The sequence below is a fragment of the Filicampus tigris genome, chromosome 5 (assembly GCF_054856515.1).
Source record: "Filicampus tigris isolate MCC_2025a chromosome 5, RoL_Ftig_1.0, whole genome shotgun sequence".
Classification (NCBI taxonomy): Eukaryota; Metazoa; Chordata; class Actinopteri; order Syngnathiformes; family Syngnathidae; genus Filicampus; species Filicampus tigris.
In genome coordinates this window covers 27,643,309-27,657,763 of record NC_141221.1, presented here as the reverse complement: position 1 = coordinate 27,657,763, position 14,455 = coordinate 27,643,309, and the positions used below count along the sequence as shown (strand labels likewise).

The window sequence follows — 14,455 nt, the reverse complement described above, 5'->3', positions numbered from 1 at the left end:
CCCCGTGGCGTCGGGCCGACTGTTGGCACGTTGCGCTGGAAAAATACACCGCAACGACAGACAGCAATGCCGATCATTAAAGAGGAAATCAAGCCAAACCCATTTTTTTCAAGAATATGTTCCCAGCAGGCCCACGAGTTGAAACACGGTATTCTGATTAATATTGCGTTTAAGGACAATGAGTTAAGCAGCAAAATGTAGCCATAACGACCAATCACGGCTCAGCTTCAGAAAACAGGTCAGCCGTGATTGGTCGTTACCTGAGCCCTGAGTAGTTGTGATGTCATTTTCAGTTGACAGAAGTGACAAAATGGCGGCCCCCAGAGATGGCTAATAATGAGTGGATTAACTCTTATTCCACAAACGCAATATTTTTCAGAATGCCTCAACTAGTTGGGCCTGCATAGAACATATTCTTGAAAAGAATGTCCGGGTTGCCTTCCACTTTAAGTACGTCTGCGCATGCGTGAGATGTAATACTCTTCCATACCATCGATGGCGGTAGTCACTATTCCTCATGGTTAGAAAAAGCCACACAGGAAGCTATTGCTGGGGGCGGAAACGTAAACAATGCATTCCGCTATATTTTTCGCTCACAATGAACTCCCATATGAAGCAAACCCTCACGCTCTAGCCACAGTATCGTGCAATGCTTACATTGTCTACCTTCGCCCTTGTACTTGTAAGAAGATTAAGGCAAAGGCAGAATTCTCAAGGCTTTCTATCGCTGACTGTTTATCCACATTCGTCACTTCCCGTTGTTGCCCCGTACGCTGATTCGCTCGCTAACAGCCAATCAGCGTGGCCAAATGTCAGGACTTACGACGCCGATTTAACATACTGACCCCGACGGGATCTGATTTTACGACGTTGTTTACTACATTAGATGACACAATCCGACACCCCGACACTTATCGACGTCGGATTGGCGTATCTAGGCCTGAAGCAACACTATGCAGGTTACAGTTTTCGTTGGTTATGGCGGCGCCATATGGACAAGAGCGGCAGTGTTTCGCTTGAAGTCAACTACATTTCCCGTGAGCGCTAGTCCAGCAGGAACAGAGCCAATGCAGCGTCGGTCAGATATCCCTCCTTGTCTTTGAGCTCACGCCAGCGAGTGAAAGCCGGGCCAGTGTTGATCCTTGAATGTTTTTTTTATGTGGGTGGACTCACCATTTTGTGTCGCTTCAGACAAAACTTTTTGTTTCTTTGATTGTTTTGCAGTTTCTATCTTGACACCAGCAATTGCAGTAAGACCAAGCACAATTTGCGGCAGCGGCAGGAGTCGAGGCAGGCTTTACGCCACTTGCGCTTCTACTACGGCCGCTGCCTCATGCTTGCCTCAATCGAGGCACCCGCCTAAATATTGTACTTGGACATAAAAGTACACATGTCTCATAATCTCTTGCCTCATATTCATCTTTTGAAGTCAAGCCCACATGTTTTCAGTCTACTGCAAAAATAAAGCAACTGACCTAAATATTCCAAAACTTTTGAAAGGTAGTGCGTGTAAAAATTAAGAAAGGCATCAAATATAGTACTTTTTGTTCTGAGTGGTAGATTAAATCGCTCTGCATACCTTTGCTTTTCCTAAGAAGTCTCTCTGCTTGAGCTGTTCCACATCCTTTTTCCTGGGACGAAACACCACACCCTCTGGTACCAAGAGAGGTGCAAGGAGTTCCTTTCTCTGTGTTATACAAGAAAATATCCTAACTTACTTAAATGGTTAACCTCAGTTTTTTTATTTAGCGAGTGACTAATATTGCAATGAACAAAAAGCACAGCATATATACAGTAGTAGTAGTAGTAGCATGTAATTAGCGGAGCTGGACATTTTACTAAAATTTCACGGTCCGTTTATCACTTTCCATCTGCAGCCTGGGTACCCTTCTGCCATCCGTCTTTCCGCCTTTTTGTCCTGCTGGACCAAATAGTAATCGCCTGTAGGCCGGTCCATCTTTCATTTGAAACGGGCTTCCGTTAGCTTTTCCGTCTACCATCTCAGACCAACTTTCACTAGCACTTCCACTAAACCTTACCCTAACACCCGAATGAAAATAACGAAATACAAACGCGCTTGAACGCACGTTGCTGTCGCACGTCTCTTCTTACACAAACAACTGGCACATTGATTCACATGACTGACCCATTGTGCTGTTGATGACAGGTCTGTAACACATGCCACGCACACATAAGGATTTGTTGCTGCTCTGATCGGTCCATTATATCACATTTTGCGATGACATACAGTTTCCCACATGTAGAGGATGCCCCATGCAGCTCGTTGCTGCTGCACAGCAACTAGTCTAGCAGCATTGTGTGTGGAGAGAATTTTTTTTTTTTTTTGGGTCGCAGGGCGGAATGGCCGGGGGCCGACAATGTTTATGAATATGGCCGGGGGTCGCGGCCGGAAGGGCAAAAAATGGTCAAGTGCCCAGTTCTGGAAAATTCCAACAGGAAAGCTCTTGGCCGGAGGCAGATTATAAACACGTAAACAATCCATTCAGCTATATTATTTGCTCACGAACTTCCATGTGAAGTAAACCCTCACGTTCGTGACACTGTATCGTGAAATACTTAAATTGTCAACCCACACTCTTGTAAGAAGATTAAAGCAGCAACGGCCTGCTCACTGTTTATCTGCATTTGTCACTTCCTGTTGGTGCTCCGAGCGCTGATTTGCTAGCTAACAGCCAACCAGAGTGACCAAATGTCACGACTGGCGACGCCAATTCAACATGCGTAAACACCCACCAAACGCTCCGCTCCCCCTGACGGATTACGACGCTACGACGGTGGCCACTACACTAATCAGAGGGCGCAATCAGACGCCACGACGTTTCACGACCTCCGACGTCGGATTGGTGTATCTAGGCCTAAAGACTCAGCGTGGCATGGAAGCCTCACCGCAGCCGGACTAAATGCGTCTCCTTATAGGACCCATAAGCCTTGGCCAACAGGAAACGGAAGCCTCACCATGAAAATAGACGACAGATAGACGGATGGAAAAAATGGGCTTCGGACTATATATTTTTAAGGGTTCCCGCCTTTCGTTTATCGCCTGCAAAATGGACAGGTAATGATTATGTTCCTAGTGTCGTCACGCACTGTGCAGTAGCTGGTTCCTATTGATCTGCATTTTCTATCTGCTTTGGTGTGGTTCCAAGTTGATCTACTCGATATTTGCAGCACTGCAAAGCTTTTGTTTATCAGGGATAGGTTCGCTGGCCTTTCACATGAAAATGAATGACACTCACCAGGACGCTGTCCAAAGCCATCTCTAAATTTCCCCCTTGACTTTGTGACATGAGAACATCTCTGGCTTGTTCCCACTGGTCCATTCGGCAGTACACAGCTGCTGCATTATGTGACACCTAGGAGAGATTTCACGATTAGGCAGATGCCTTCCCGTGCTAAATTCTTAGAAGCTGTAACAAGAATTAATTGATTCCGAAATGTCTTTTGAGCATTTTCTCTGTTCTAGAGACTGGTATTTATGATTTCGTCAAACAATTTTTTGGAAGTGTTCACACTTTGGTTTTCTGTGGTTTGGGACAAGAATGCAAAAATGACTGTGGTGCATTTGACAAGTCCGTCCTGGTTCAATTAATGTTCACACTGTTGTCACACGGTCCTTTTCCTCAGGTAGTCTAAGTCCACTTGTTTGGTGTACACCAGTGCTCGGTGATGATAAACAAACCACACAGTGAAATTAGGTTTGTTCGAATCGAATCACACCAGCTCCAAAAGTCAGTTTAAGATGTAGTCTGATAAAGAATTACAGCACATGACAGGTTCCTCATCGCTACCATTAAAAAAACAAAACAAAAAAAACAAAAAAATAGTTAGTCAAAGTTAATGCATTAACTATGGAGATTCATTTAAATTTTATAACGCATTAAAAAAAATTAACTCAGGTTTATTTACTTCCTCTGACAACTGACCTCTGCTCACTTTTCAGCCAAACTTAGAGGAAATTCACTGTCGCAAAGACATACTTTTACGTAGTTTTACTTTAAAAAGTTGCTCGACAGCTCATTGGAGAAATCAAAAATAAGTTGCTCACTTTGCAAAGCCAAATTCAAATACCGGTACCATGTTAGTTGTACAGTACATCTTTGGTGTATCGTTCAACAGTTGTATTTTACAGGAAAGGAATCGCATTCAAGGATGTAAGAGAGCTATTAGAACAATCTTTGAATCAAAATATACTTTTCATTTTTTTCAGATTTTCCTCCAAAATACAATTAACCGCGATCAATTATGGAAAATTTTGTGTGAGGGCCTGTGTCACACCTGCCAGCTAAAGAGCTTATAGCGAAGCCCAAGTTGTCGATAGTCAATGACCATATTTCCTCTCAAGTGTTTCTGTGCCCAGACACAGTCAGACAGAGCCTCGTTCAACCTGCAGAAGAACAGAGAATACATTCATGTGCCAATATAACACAAAGCATTTCAAACAGCCCATAAGTGATATTGTGACTTATGTTGACACCTCAGGATACAAGCTGACAACCTATCCAGTTTCAATAACTAACTCCTCAACATGTATTCTAGCCAGGCTGTCAGCTCAAGGAATAATTATTTTGTTCATTTCATGACCATTTTCTATTGAAATCAGATTTTTTTTTCTCCAAAGTGTTTCTGCAAAGCTCCCTCTAATTTGCGCAAATCCAATTTATGTGCAAACATGATTATTAGAAAATCACTATACCAAAGAAGCCTTGCAACATAGCCGATGTTTTGACTGCACAGTCGCAGAATGAGGCAAGACATTTCCTGTGAAGATGATCAGAGCAAGTGTCTAAACTAGGGTTGCCAACTGTCCCGTATTAGTCGGGACGTCCCGTATATTGGGCAAATTTAGTTTGTCCCATACGGGACCTTAAAGTTCCCGTATATTGACTATCAACTCTTGCAAATACAGAAAACTGGAATCTACAGATCCTGTAATATAAGATGCTTTTGTGTGCAGGACTTTTTCAAACTCTGATGCTGTCACAAATGAATTAGGCAGTTCCACAGCTTAGCAATTTGTGAGGCTAGCTAGGTGTGATATAATTCAGCCCAAAAAGTTGCCATTGTCATTGGATATTGTGTTTTCGACATGCTTACAACAAATGCAGCCACCGATAATGGCTAAAAAAAACCATCTCTCCTTTTACCAATGTCACATTCATTTCTTGTCTAAAAAAAAGCTTTGAAAGTGCTTAATTGGAAGCTGCAAGCAATTTTCAGTGCTTCGATGTACGAACTAAGCTGACTGAGCCACCATGTTACATGCTGGTACAAAGGGACAGAGCTGAGTCCATCTGCTATGGACACGTGCACCATCAATGATGGGATGGCCTTAGTAAGAGCAATTGGTAACCTCAAAACGCATCAACTTTTGGGGATTATTCTTATATCTTCAAGGAAAAAGTGACTGGTTATCTACATGGGAGCATCACTAGAGCGCATCTAGCATTTGATCAGTACCAACAGAACTCCATAAAAACTGGAACAAGAGCAAAAGGTAGCCCAACTCTACAAAAGACTTGCACCATTGTCAGTAAGGATCTAAAGATACCTGCTAACTGGAATAACTTTATTGAAATGGACATAAACAAGGCCAACCTGACCAAGATCCTATCAAATGCGCTTGAACGGAAAATGGCATCATCAACAGCAATTGATGTTTCCTTGATGCAACAGCCAAAGCATTTCAGAGGCTCATCATTCAGTGCAGAGACATGCATGTGCTAGTGTCACTGTTTGTGTTTGCACACCGACTGATGCCAGACGTTTGGGTGAAAGCAGGAACAGCCAAGAGACCATGCCACATTAACGTTGATGATATTAAACTGCCAAATGAGATTGTAAATGGTTTGTTGCCGGTATTTCATTCCATCACTGGATGTGATACGTCTAGCCCAGGGGTCGACCTTTAACAGTCAAAGAGCCATTTCGAACCGGTTTCCATGGAAAAGAAAACAATAAGAACTGCAAACACTTTTGGACATTAACCTCCAAAAAACGCCAGCTGTTTTGAGTTCCCAAGGCACCGCTAAATTCAAGTTATATAATGCCTTATATTGCTATTGCACACTCGCATAATACTACCCTACAAAATACATTCAATCGGTAATTTGACATTTGAATTGATTTATAAAGAGTACAAAAATCAAGCCATGCAGCGACATCCGAGTACTTCATAGTGCACGCTCATGTGAAGCCCCCATCGTGCCCTCAGCCTTTGAAATGTCACACCAGCAAACACACTTGCACAATGCCCATCTTTATTTAGGCACCAACGCCTTCACAAAGCATCTTTCAGGTTTAAAGCCATGAGTGATGCAGAAAATAAAAAAATGATCAAACTAACTGCGCTGAAGGTGCATAGTAACTCATTTGAAGCCTACCTCATTTTAAATCGTTTTTTATAATCCAATAGTACAGCCCCAACATGGAGTTAACTCGAGAAATGCATTCTTTTATGTGCATTTGATGCCCAAGGTTCTGATGCAATTAATCACAAAGTTTCAGGCTTAGGAAGCATCGTAATGACGTGCAATCGCCAGCAGATGTCACCAGTGTCGTTTATCAAATCATAACCAGTACTATTTTGAGTCTATCGAAAAGGAACAGGAAGTAGGAAGTTTCCCTTCCCACTGAGTTGCAAAAAAATTTCCAACACTGTCTCTTATGGCGTTAGATCGATGCCACAATTACGTAAGCGTAATGTCAAATACCGCGTACAAAAATGTGTTTCGCGTGTATGTAATGTGAATTACCACGTACAAAAATGTCTCGCACGTACAAAAAGCATGTTTTGTGCATTCCAAAATGTGTTTTGCGTGTACAAAACCGTCCACAAGCACGCACAGGATATTTCTTACGCTTGCTTCTTCTCTCGACTACGGGTACAATACGCTGATTCACGCTTGCGATTCAGGCGTTATAATTGTGTGTAACCAATCAGGAGTCGGACTGTATGCTTCTTACATGGATTATAATCATTTATTATTGTAATACCACCTTCTTTTGTCAACACCTCAATTACTATATACTCCAACTCTATATCCTTCTCCAAGACTCTATCTCGCAATCCCTGTTTCACAAATGTCGCACATCCGAATCCTCTACCCCCCTCTCTATCCCACCTAACACTTTCATATCCATACAACACATAATCTTAAGTAGGGTTCAGACAAGCTTCTTGCACGCAAATAACATCAGGTGACGTTGCTAGTCCTTTAATAAACCCTTCAAACACCTGCATGTCCATTTGAAGTCAAACTGTAATATTAACGCGACGTGCATGTACAGAAACTCCTGTTCTTTTATCTACTTCTAGTCCTTTATTTATCTGCTCCCAGGAGATATCTTTCAGCCCCAAATACGTCTCTGCAGCCTTCACTACGATTTTCATCTTTTCCGTTTTTTGTTTGACCTGGTCCACACAGTTTACGACATAAGCCATAAAAACAATGAACTTCTCTGTTAATATGTTATGCATTTTCTCATAATTCTATAATGCTGTTCATTCTGCACGAGTTAACCTCTCACCATCCTCACTCTTGTTTTTTATTCTGGACCCTCTTCGTCGCTTCATCATAACTAATCTTACTGACCACTTTCACATGACAGATTTCCACCACCTTTTTCCGTCCTTCACAGCCTCCATATGTCACCCTGTGTTGCCATCCACAATTACAACATTCCTCCACCACATCCCTACACTCCTCAAACCTGTGCTCCCCCCACATTTAGCACACCTCTGTTTCCCTTTACACGCTGCAGCCACATCCCCATACCGTTGACATCCAAAAGCATCTGAGAGGCGGCGGGACATAAGGTCTCACCGGAAAAGTCATACACCCTATCCGTATCTTCTCAGGTAACACCTCCCCCTGAAATACCAACAGAACTGACAAACACCATTTACCGTTCGCATCAGCCTTTTTCGTCACTCACTTCTATTCCACTTATACTTTTCATTAGCTTCCCCAAGTCCCCCCCCACCGGAATCCCATTAATAACTCCTCGTACCTCCCCTCGCTCCCCTAATACCTTCCTTTCACGTATCGTCTTCTTCCCAGTATTCGCCAAGTTCAGGACTTTGTTTTGCTGCACCTCATCTTTACAACTTATCAACAAACTACCATCACTCAGTATCTTCGCCGTTTCCACCTCTCCTTTCCTTTGTATTTCCTAAAGCTAAAGCTAATACTCTCCTCTTCCTTCCTTAACTTAAGTATTACCTTAACTTGCTCCTTACCCATCTTCATTCTCACCACTTGCCTATCCTCATCCAAACTATTTCCCTCCGGGCTTCTTTTAGCCTTCTGACTGCCTCTATTCCCTTCGCCCCGATCCTTTACCCGTCCACACTCTCACCTTCCACAACCCAACACCCCTTTATGAAACTCCATACCATCCTCATCCTCATCTACTTCCCCCGGCATCCTGGTTCAGTCACAAACCAGTTTATGCCTTCGCGCCCAGCAGACTTGTTTGTGTGAGTCCTCTGACCAGGAAGCCTTGTTAGCTCAATTCGTCCTCTCACGAGCCGGCCAGCCGGCCGTCCGGCCAACCGCGAATCGGCTATTCATTTTAGCCTGCACAAGCCTTTAAATAACGATGTAAATGTATTGTTTACCATTAAATCAAATGTGTCAAACAGAGAAATCCCTCATTTCTTCTCATTCTATATATTAATGCTTATATGTGCCCTTCAACCAAATTGGTTCCATTTGCATAGCCCAGGCAATAACATGAACATTTTTATAAAGCGTCCTGCACAATGATATTGTAACATCATCCGCCATGTTGGAAGCTACATTCAATGAGCGTACGGTAAAGGCTGTGTATTTGACGATTCAAAAACATGTTAAAATGCATGAAATTGGCGGGGCTTTACAAGGATAGATTAGACAGTGAAGCCATAGACAGATATCTTGCAAAAATAACCATTATAAATTATTTGGATCCCTACAGAATTAGCAAAAATGAGTGGAGCTACGAACCGGATCTACTCCCACCTTTGTGTGCGTCGGATATTTTCGCGTACCTTGTGTGTAGTTTGAGTGCCTACACTTCGGAGCCATTTAAACATTGTAAATCTTTAGCCTCTCATGTGGAATTTAAACAACGGATAGGTGCAGGACCTGCAGTGGCGAACAATCACAACACCGTCATTCGGATTAAAGTACGTGCTGTGTGTTTGCTTGTGAACCGTCCACCTAAGCTACACAAACGAACTTACTTATTTCCTTTTTAACAGTGTATGTGATCGCTGATCATTTCTTCTTTCCTTTTACTTCACTCACTGGTTTACCGCTATGAAAATGTTGCCTACTCTCGCCCAAGATGGAAGGTTATTTGTGGTGAAATGTTTTCATCTTACAGCCGATAACCGAGCCACCCGACTTTGTTTCGACATGTCCGAAACGAGGATTCGTTCCCTAGGTCTTCCGCACCTGACTGCCTGAAATCCTTGTCGTGGCATTATTGCCCTCCCACTCGCCTTCAACACCGCACAAGTACAAATAAGCCCACAACAATATGCATTGTGTTTAAAGTTACCATGCAATTAGTGTAAATGTCATGGCTAAAAGCCACAAAGAGTTTCAGTAGATAAAAACAACATGATAAAACAAGTTCTGAGAATGCACATTGAGTTGTTCAATATGTGTATCATTAAATGTTGTGCTTTAAAAAAAAAGAAAAGGGAAAAAAATACAAAAATAAATAAAAATATATAAATACTCTATATACTATATATAACAACGTATACATGATGTATGTATATTACTATACTAATTTGAGAAAAATCGGATGCATACTCTTTTTCTGAATGCATTGCCGAGGTATCGGACCGGGACTCGAATCGGCATCGGATCGGGGTATCGGCAGATCACAGATCTCAAAATCAAAAGACTCAGACTCTGACCTAAAAAAACGTGATTGGGACATCCCTAACTATCATGAGATGAAATGTTGTTAGTTTTCAGAGCTATGTGCCTCAAGTGGTGGTACAGGACCCCCTACAGCCCAACCGGGTCAAGGATTACCTCTGGCAGTCAGTGCGCGTCGATGAGCGTTATGAGTTGGGGTGATTGACTGAATCAAAACATGCAATATGATGTTCCACACTCATGGAGCACTTGACTTATTACGGCCTCTGAAGTGCTTAAGAGGAAACATGCTTAAATCGACAGAAGAATGTGAAACGCATGCGCACATGGCCAGATTTGGCAGGAAATGCCCACATTTTAGGGTTACTCCACACAAGGGTGTGTATCGGGCATGAGGGTGTGCCCGACTTAGGGAGTGAGGATGGAGAAGTGTACAGAACTAAGTATTGTTTTAATTAGGTGGGGTAATTGAAGTGGATGCATTTAATTGCATTTATTTGTATTGCTTTTAAATTGATTAGAATTATAGTCCCACAAAGGCAATTTCAAACTTGCACCAGATCACACACATGCAAGCAGGCAAAGAGAAATGTCAGAGTGAAAGGAGCAAGCAGACAATTTTACCCCTCCTGATCTGGGAATGGGGGGGGGGCACTTCCTTGCTCAAGGTCACCTCAAAAGTAGCCAAGATGATGTGTGTTGGACTAAGTATTGTTCTAATGTAGTAATGTGACATTTGCAGGGAGCCAAAGTGGTGCTAATAAGATCACACATAGGAGTCACAACACTAGTAAGGAGTACCGGAGAAAATGAGGTACAGCAGGAAAAGGAGTTGTATCTGCGCACATCGACACTCTATTGACAATTCAAAGGCATAATCTATAGTTTGCAAGGAGAAAAACAAGGAAAAAAATATTCTATGATATTAATGAAGGTGCCAGTGTCTCTAATAAGGCAACTGTTGCTGCTTGATGCTGGATGGAGAATGTGCATTGCCCCTCTGAGAGAATATTCTCCAATACTGGGCAGATCATTTCTGACAGAAATGGCTGCTCAAAGCAGAGGCAATTAGTTTTTCTCATTGCCAATCTTAACTATACAGAAGTTAAAAACAATTAGTCTCTGACAATTAGTAATTGACAATCGTGCGTGGGCTCTTTCTCAAGTGAACTATGAGAACAGCTCCCAAGCCTCCAATACTATATTTGGTTCCACGAGTCTAAACAGAGTATTTGGGGTGGAGTTGGTTAAACCGCTGGTGTCTCCAAAAGGAGACCAAAACACAAGTATTTGGGGTCTCCATTTGGAGTCACCAACGATATATATTCAATCAATACATAAATATTCACTGAAAGTTGAATAATCATTGAACATTCATTGAAAGTTGAATAATCATTGAATAGGAATCTAACGATTCACTCAAGCCCCGATTCGATTCGATTTTCAATTCACGATTTTCGATTCGCTTTTCAAAAAATTGCTACCATGCTTGTCTCTGTGCACTAGTGTGGTTCTGCAGCCATCCACAAATGCAATATGCAATAATGTTTGGCGCAAAAGCATAATTTGATCTACACATTCAAAATGTGCTGTGCATCTGGAATGAAAAAACGTTTCAAGACATCATTTTCCAGATGAATTTAATCAACTTGATTTTCGATTAATCGTTACATTCCTATCATTGAATATTCATTGAATGTTGAATAATCATTGAATATTCATTGAAAGTTGAATAATCACTGAAGGTTCATTGAAAGTTGAATAATCACTGAACGTTCATTGAAAGTTGAATAATCATTGAATGTTCATTGAAAGTTTAATCATCATTGAACATTCATTGAACGCATTAAAATTTTAATAATCATGGAACATTCATTGAACGTTGAATATTCATTATCTATTGAATGAAGGTGGTCGACTGGTTAGCTAGTCCGCCTCACAGCTCAGAGGACGTGGGTTCGATCCCAGCTCCGGCCTCCCTGTGTGGAGTTTGCATGTTCTCCCCGTGCCTGCGTGGGTTTCCTCCGGGTACTCCGGTTTCCTCCCACATTCCAAAAACATGCATGGTAAGTTTATTGGACTCTCTCAATTGCCCCTAGGTGTGATTGTGAGTGTTTGTCTCTGTGTGCCCTGCGATTGACTGGCAACCAATTCAGGGTGTCCCCCGCCTACTGCCCCAAGACATCTGGGATAGGCTCCAGCACGCCCGCAACCCTTGTGAGGATAAGCGGTATGGATAATGAATGAATGAATATTCAATGATGTTCCCAATGTGGCTCCCAGACACCCTGCTCGGATTGACATAACATTTGAGATCTTGTGTTGTGAAATCACTCAACAATTAGAGTGCTCAAATAAAAAATATGCTTGGTTAAAATTTTCTGTTTTTTTTTCTTTTTTGTTGGGGGGGTTAGCATGGAATGACCCACATACTTTATTGATTCCATAAGAAATTGTAGCGTATGGAAGCAGCAGCCAAAGTAGCAGAACCTTACAAATACATCATAGCGAGAAATCGCATAGAAAAGCAAAAACAAGTTATGAAAAGAAAAAAAATTTAAAGAAAAAGAAAGAAAAGAAAAGTCGCTGAATGGGTCAGAAACACTGTCCAGAGCATGGGTATATCAGGAGTTTTTGTTATTTTTTTGCTTAGCTATCTAAACATCCTTGGCCTTGACCTCACTTCAACAATAATAGCCTGAGTGACACATCTAAATTCATGACCTCGAACTCTGCTCCCTATTTGAAAAGATATGTTTGGCTGAGGAGAAGAGTGAAGTACTCCTTCATTAACAATGCAAGATGTACAGTACACCTTGCAAAATAGTCTGGCGGTAATTACAGGTATACCTGTACACTCAGTGGAGAGTTTAATATTGTGGAGGTAATCAAGGAATTAAATGGCAATTGCCTATTGGCAACAAGATCAATCGACAGAACACCCACACATATATTAAATCCCCCAAGCCAACAAAGTGGTATTTACGGGAAATGTAGTCTTTGTACTACCTGCCAAGCTGCATCATTACTGCTGCTCTCTGGAAGAATGCAACTGAGAGACGCTGATCCTTGACAATTGTGAGATCTAAAGCCTAAACAAACAGAACAGGAAATGGGTGAAAATATCTTGGTATTTTTTGCAGGTCTATCCATCAAAGTGGACTCCAGACATCTGTAAGATGAGTAAACTGTGAATTCTATGTAAAAAGTAAAATGATGCAGCTCGCTTAAATACTAACACACTTTTCGGAACTATTTTGAACAAATATGTGTCCTAATAACGTTCAGGTGATTGTTTAGCCATAATCATTACTTTTGGAAGAAAAAAGGGGAAGCTTGCAAACATGAGAACACCATCCCAAACAATGTTCCCTCCAAGCGCACTGAGCAGTTCAGTTCTTTAAGGCAGTGTTTTTCAAACTTTTTGGGGTCAAGGCACATTTATTTCATTGAAAAAATCCCGCGGCACACCACCAGCTGAGATTGTGGGGGGGAAAAAAGCTTATTTTAACAATACAAGTATCCAAAACATGTGGCGGCAAGTCCAATGATACGATTACAATGTCGATCATTGAACTGCGGCATAGGGTATCATGGTGCCAAGTGCACATATGAGCACCCTTATGTTTGAACATGGTGTTCGTTATGGACAATCTGTGATGAGCACAGAAGTCCAGTAACTGAACACCGCTCGGGTTCAGATCGGGGGGCCGTTCCTCCCAATCACACCTCTCCAGGTCTCACTGTCATTGCCCACGTGAGCATTGAAGTCCCCCAGCAGAACGATGGAGTCCCCAGGTGGAGCGCCCTCCAGCACACCCTCCAAGGACTCCAAAAAGGGTGGGTACTCTGCACTGCTGTTTGGTGCATAAGCACAAACAACAGTCACGACCCGTCCCCCCACCCTCAGGCAGAGGGAGGCTACCCTCTCGTCCACAGGGGTAAACCCCAATGTACAGGCGCCAAGCCGGGGGGCAATAAGTATGCCCACACCTGCTCGGCGCCTCTCACCCTGGGCAACTCCAGAGTGGAAGAGTGTCCAACCCCTCTCGAGAGGACTGGTACCAGAACCCAAGCTGTATATCTAGTCGGAACCTCTCAGCCTCACACACCAGCTCGGGCTCCTTCCCTGCCAGAGAGGTGACATTCCATGTCCCAAGAGCTAGTTTTTGTTGCCGGGGATCGGACCGCCAAGGTCCCTGTCTTCTGCCGCCGTCCAGCTCACACAGCACCCGACCCCTTTGGCCCCTCCCACCAGTGGTGAGCCCATGGGAAATGCTTTGTTCCGAAGCATACTGCCAAATTGGTTACACATTGGTTTAAGAATTACCAAGTCAATGTTTTGAAGTGGCCCTGACATCAATCCTACTGAAAATTTTAAGGCAGTCCCTTAAAGGCATGGTCGAGGCAAGGCGGCCTACAAACTTGGCTCACTCACACCAGTTTTGTCAGGAAGAATGGGCCAAAATTCCTGCCAACTATTGTGAGAAGCTGGTGAAAGGATATATATCACTCTGACCCAGGACATACAGCTGAAAGGTAATGGTACCAACTAT

General features: G+C 42.6%; 1 protein-coding gene across 1 annotated transcript in view; it reads right to left on the bottom strand.

Moving 5' to 3' along the window:
- The window catches only part of noxa1 (NADPH oxidase activator 1), a 56,036-nt gene that overhangs the window by 22,057 nt on the left and 19,524 nt on the right, over positions 1-14,455 (bottom strand). Inside the window, 4 exon segments of the mRNA XM_086030029.1 lie at positions 1,580-1,687; positions 3,258-3,374; positions 4,297-4,405; positions 12,909-12,991. Coding sequence (XP_085886155.1) covers positions 1,580-1,687; positions 3,258-3,374; positions 4,297-4,405; positions 12,909-12,991 — 417 coding nt within the window.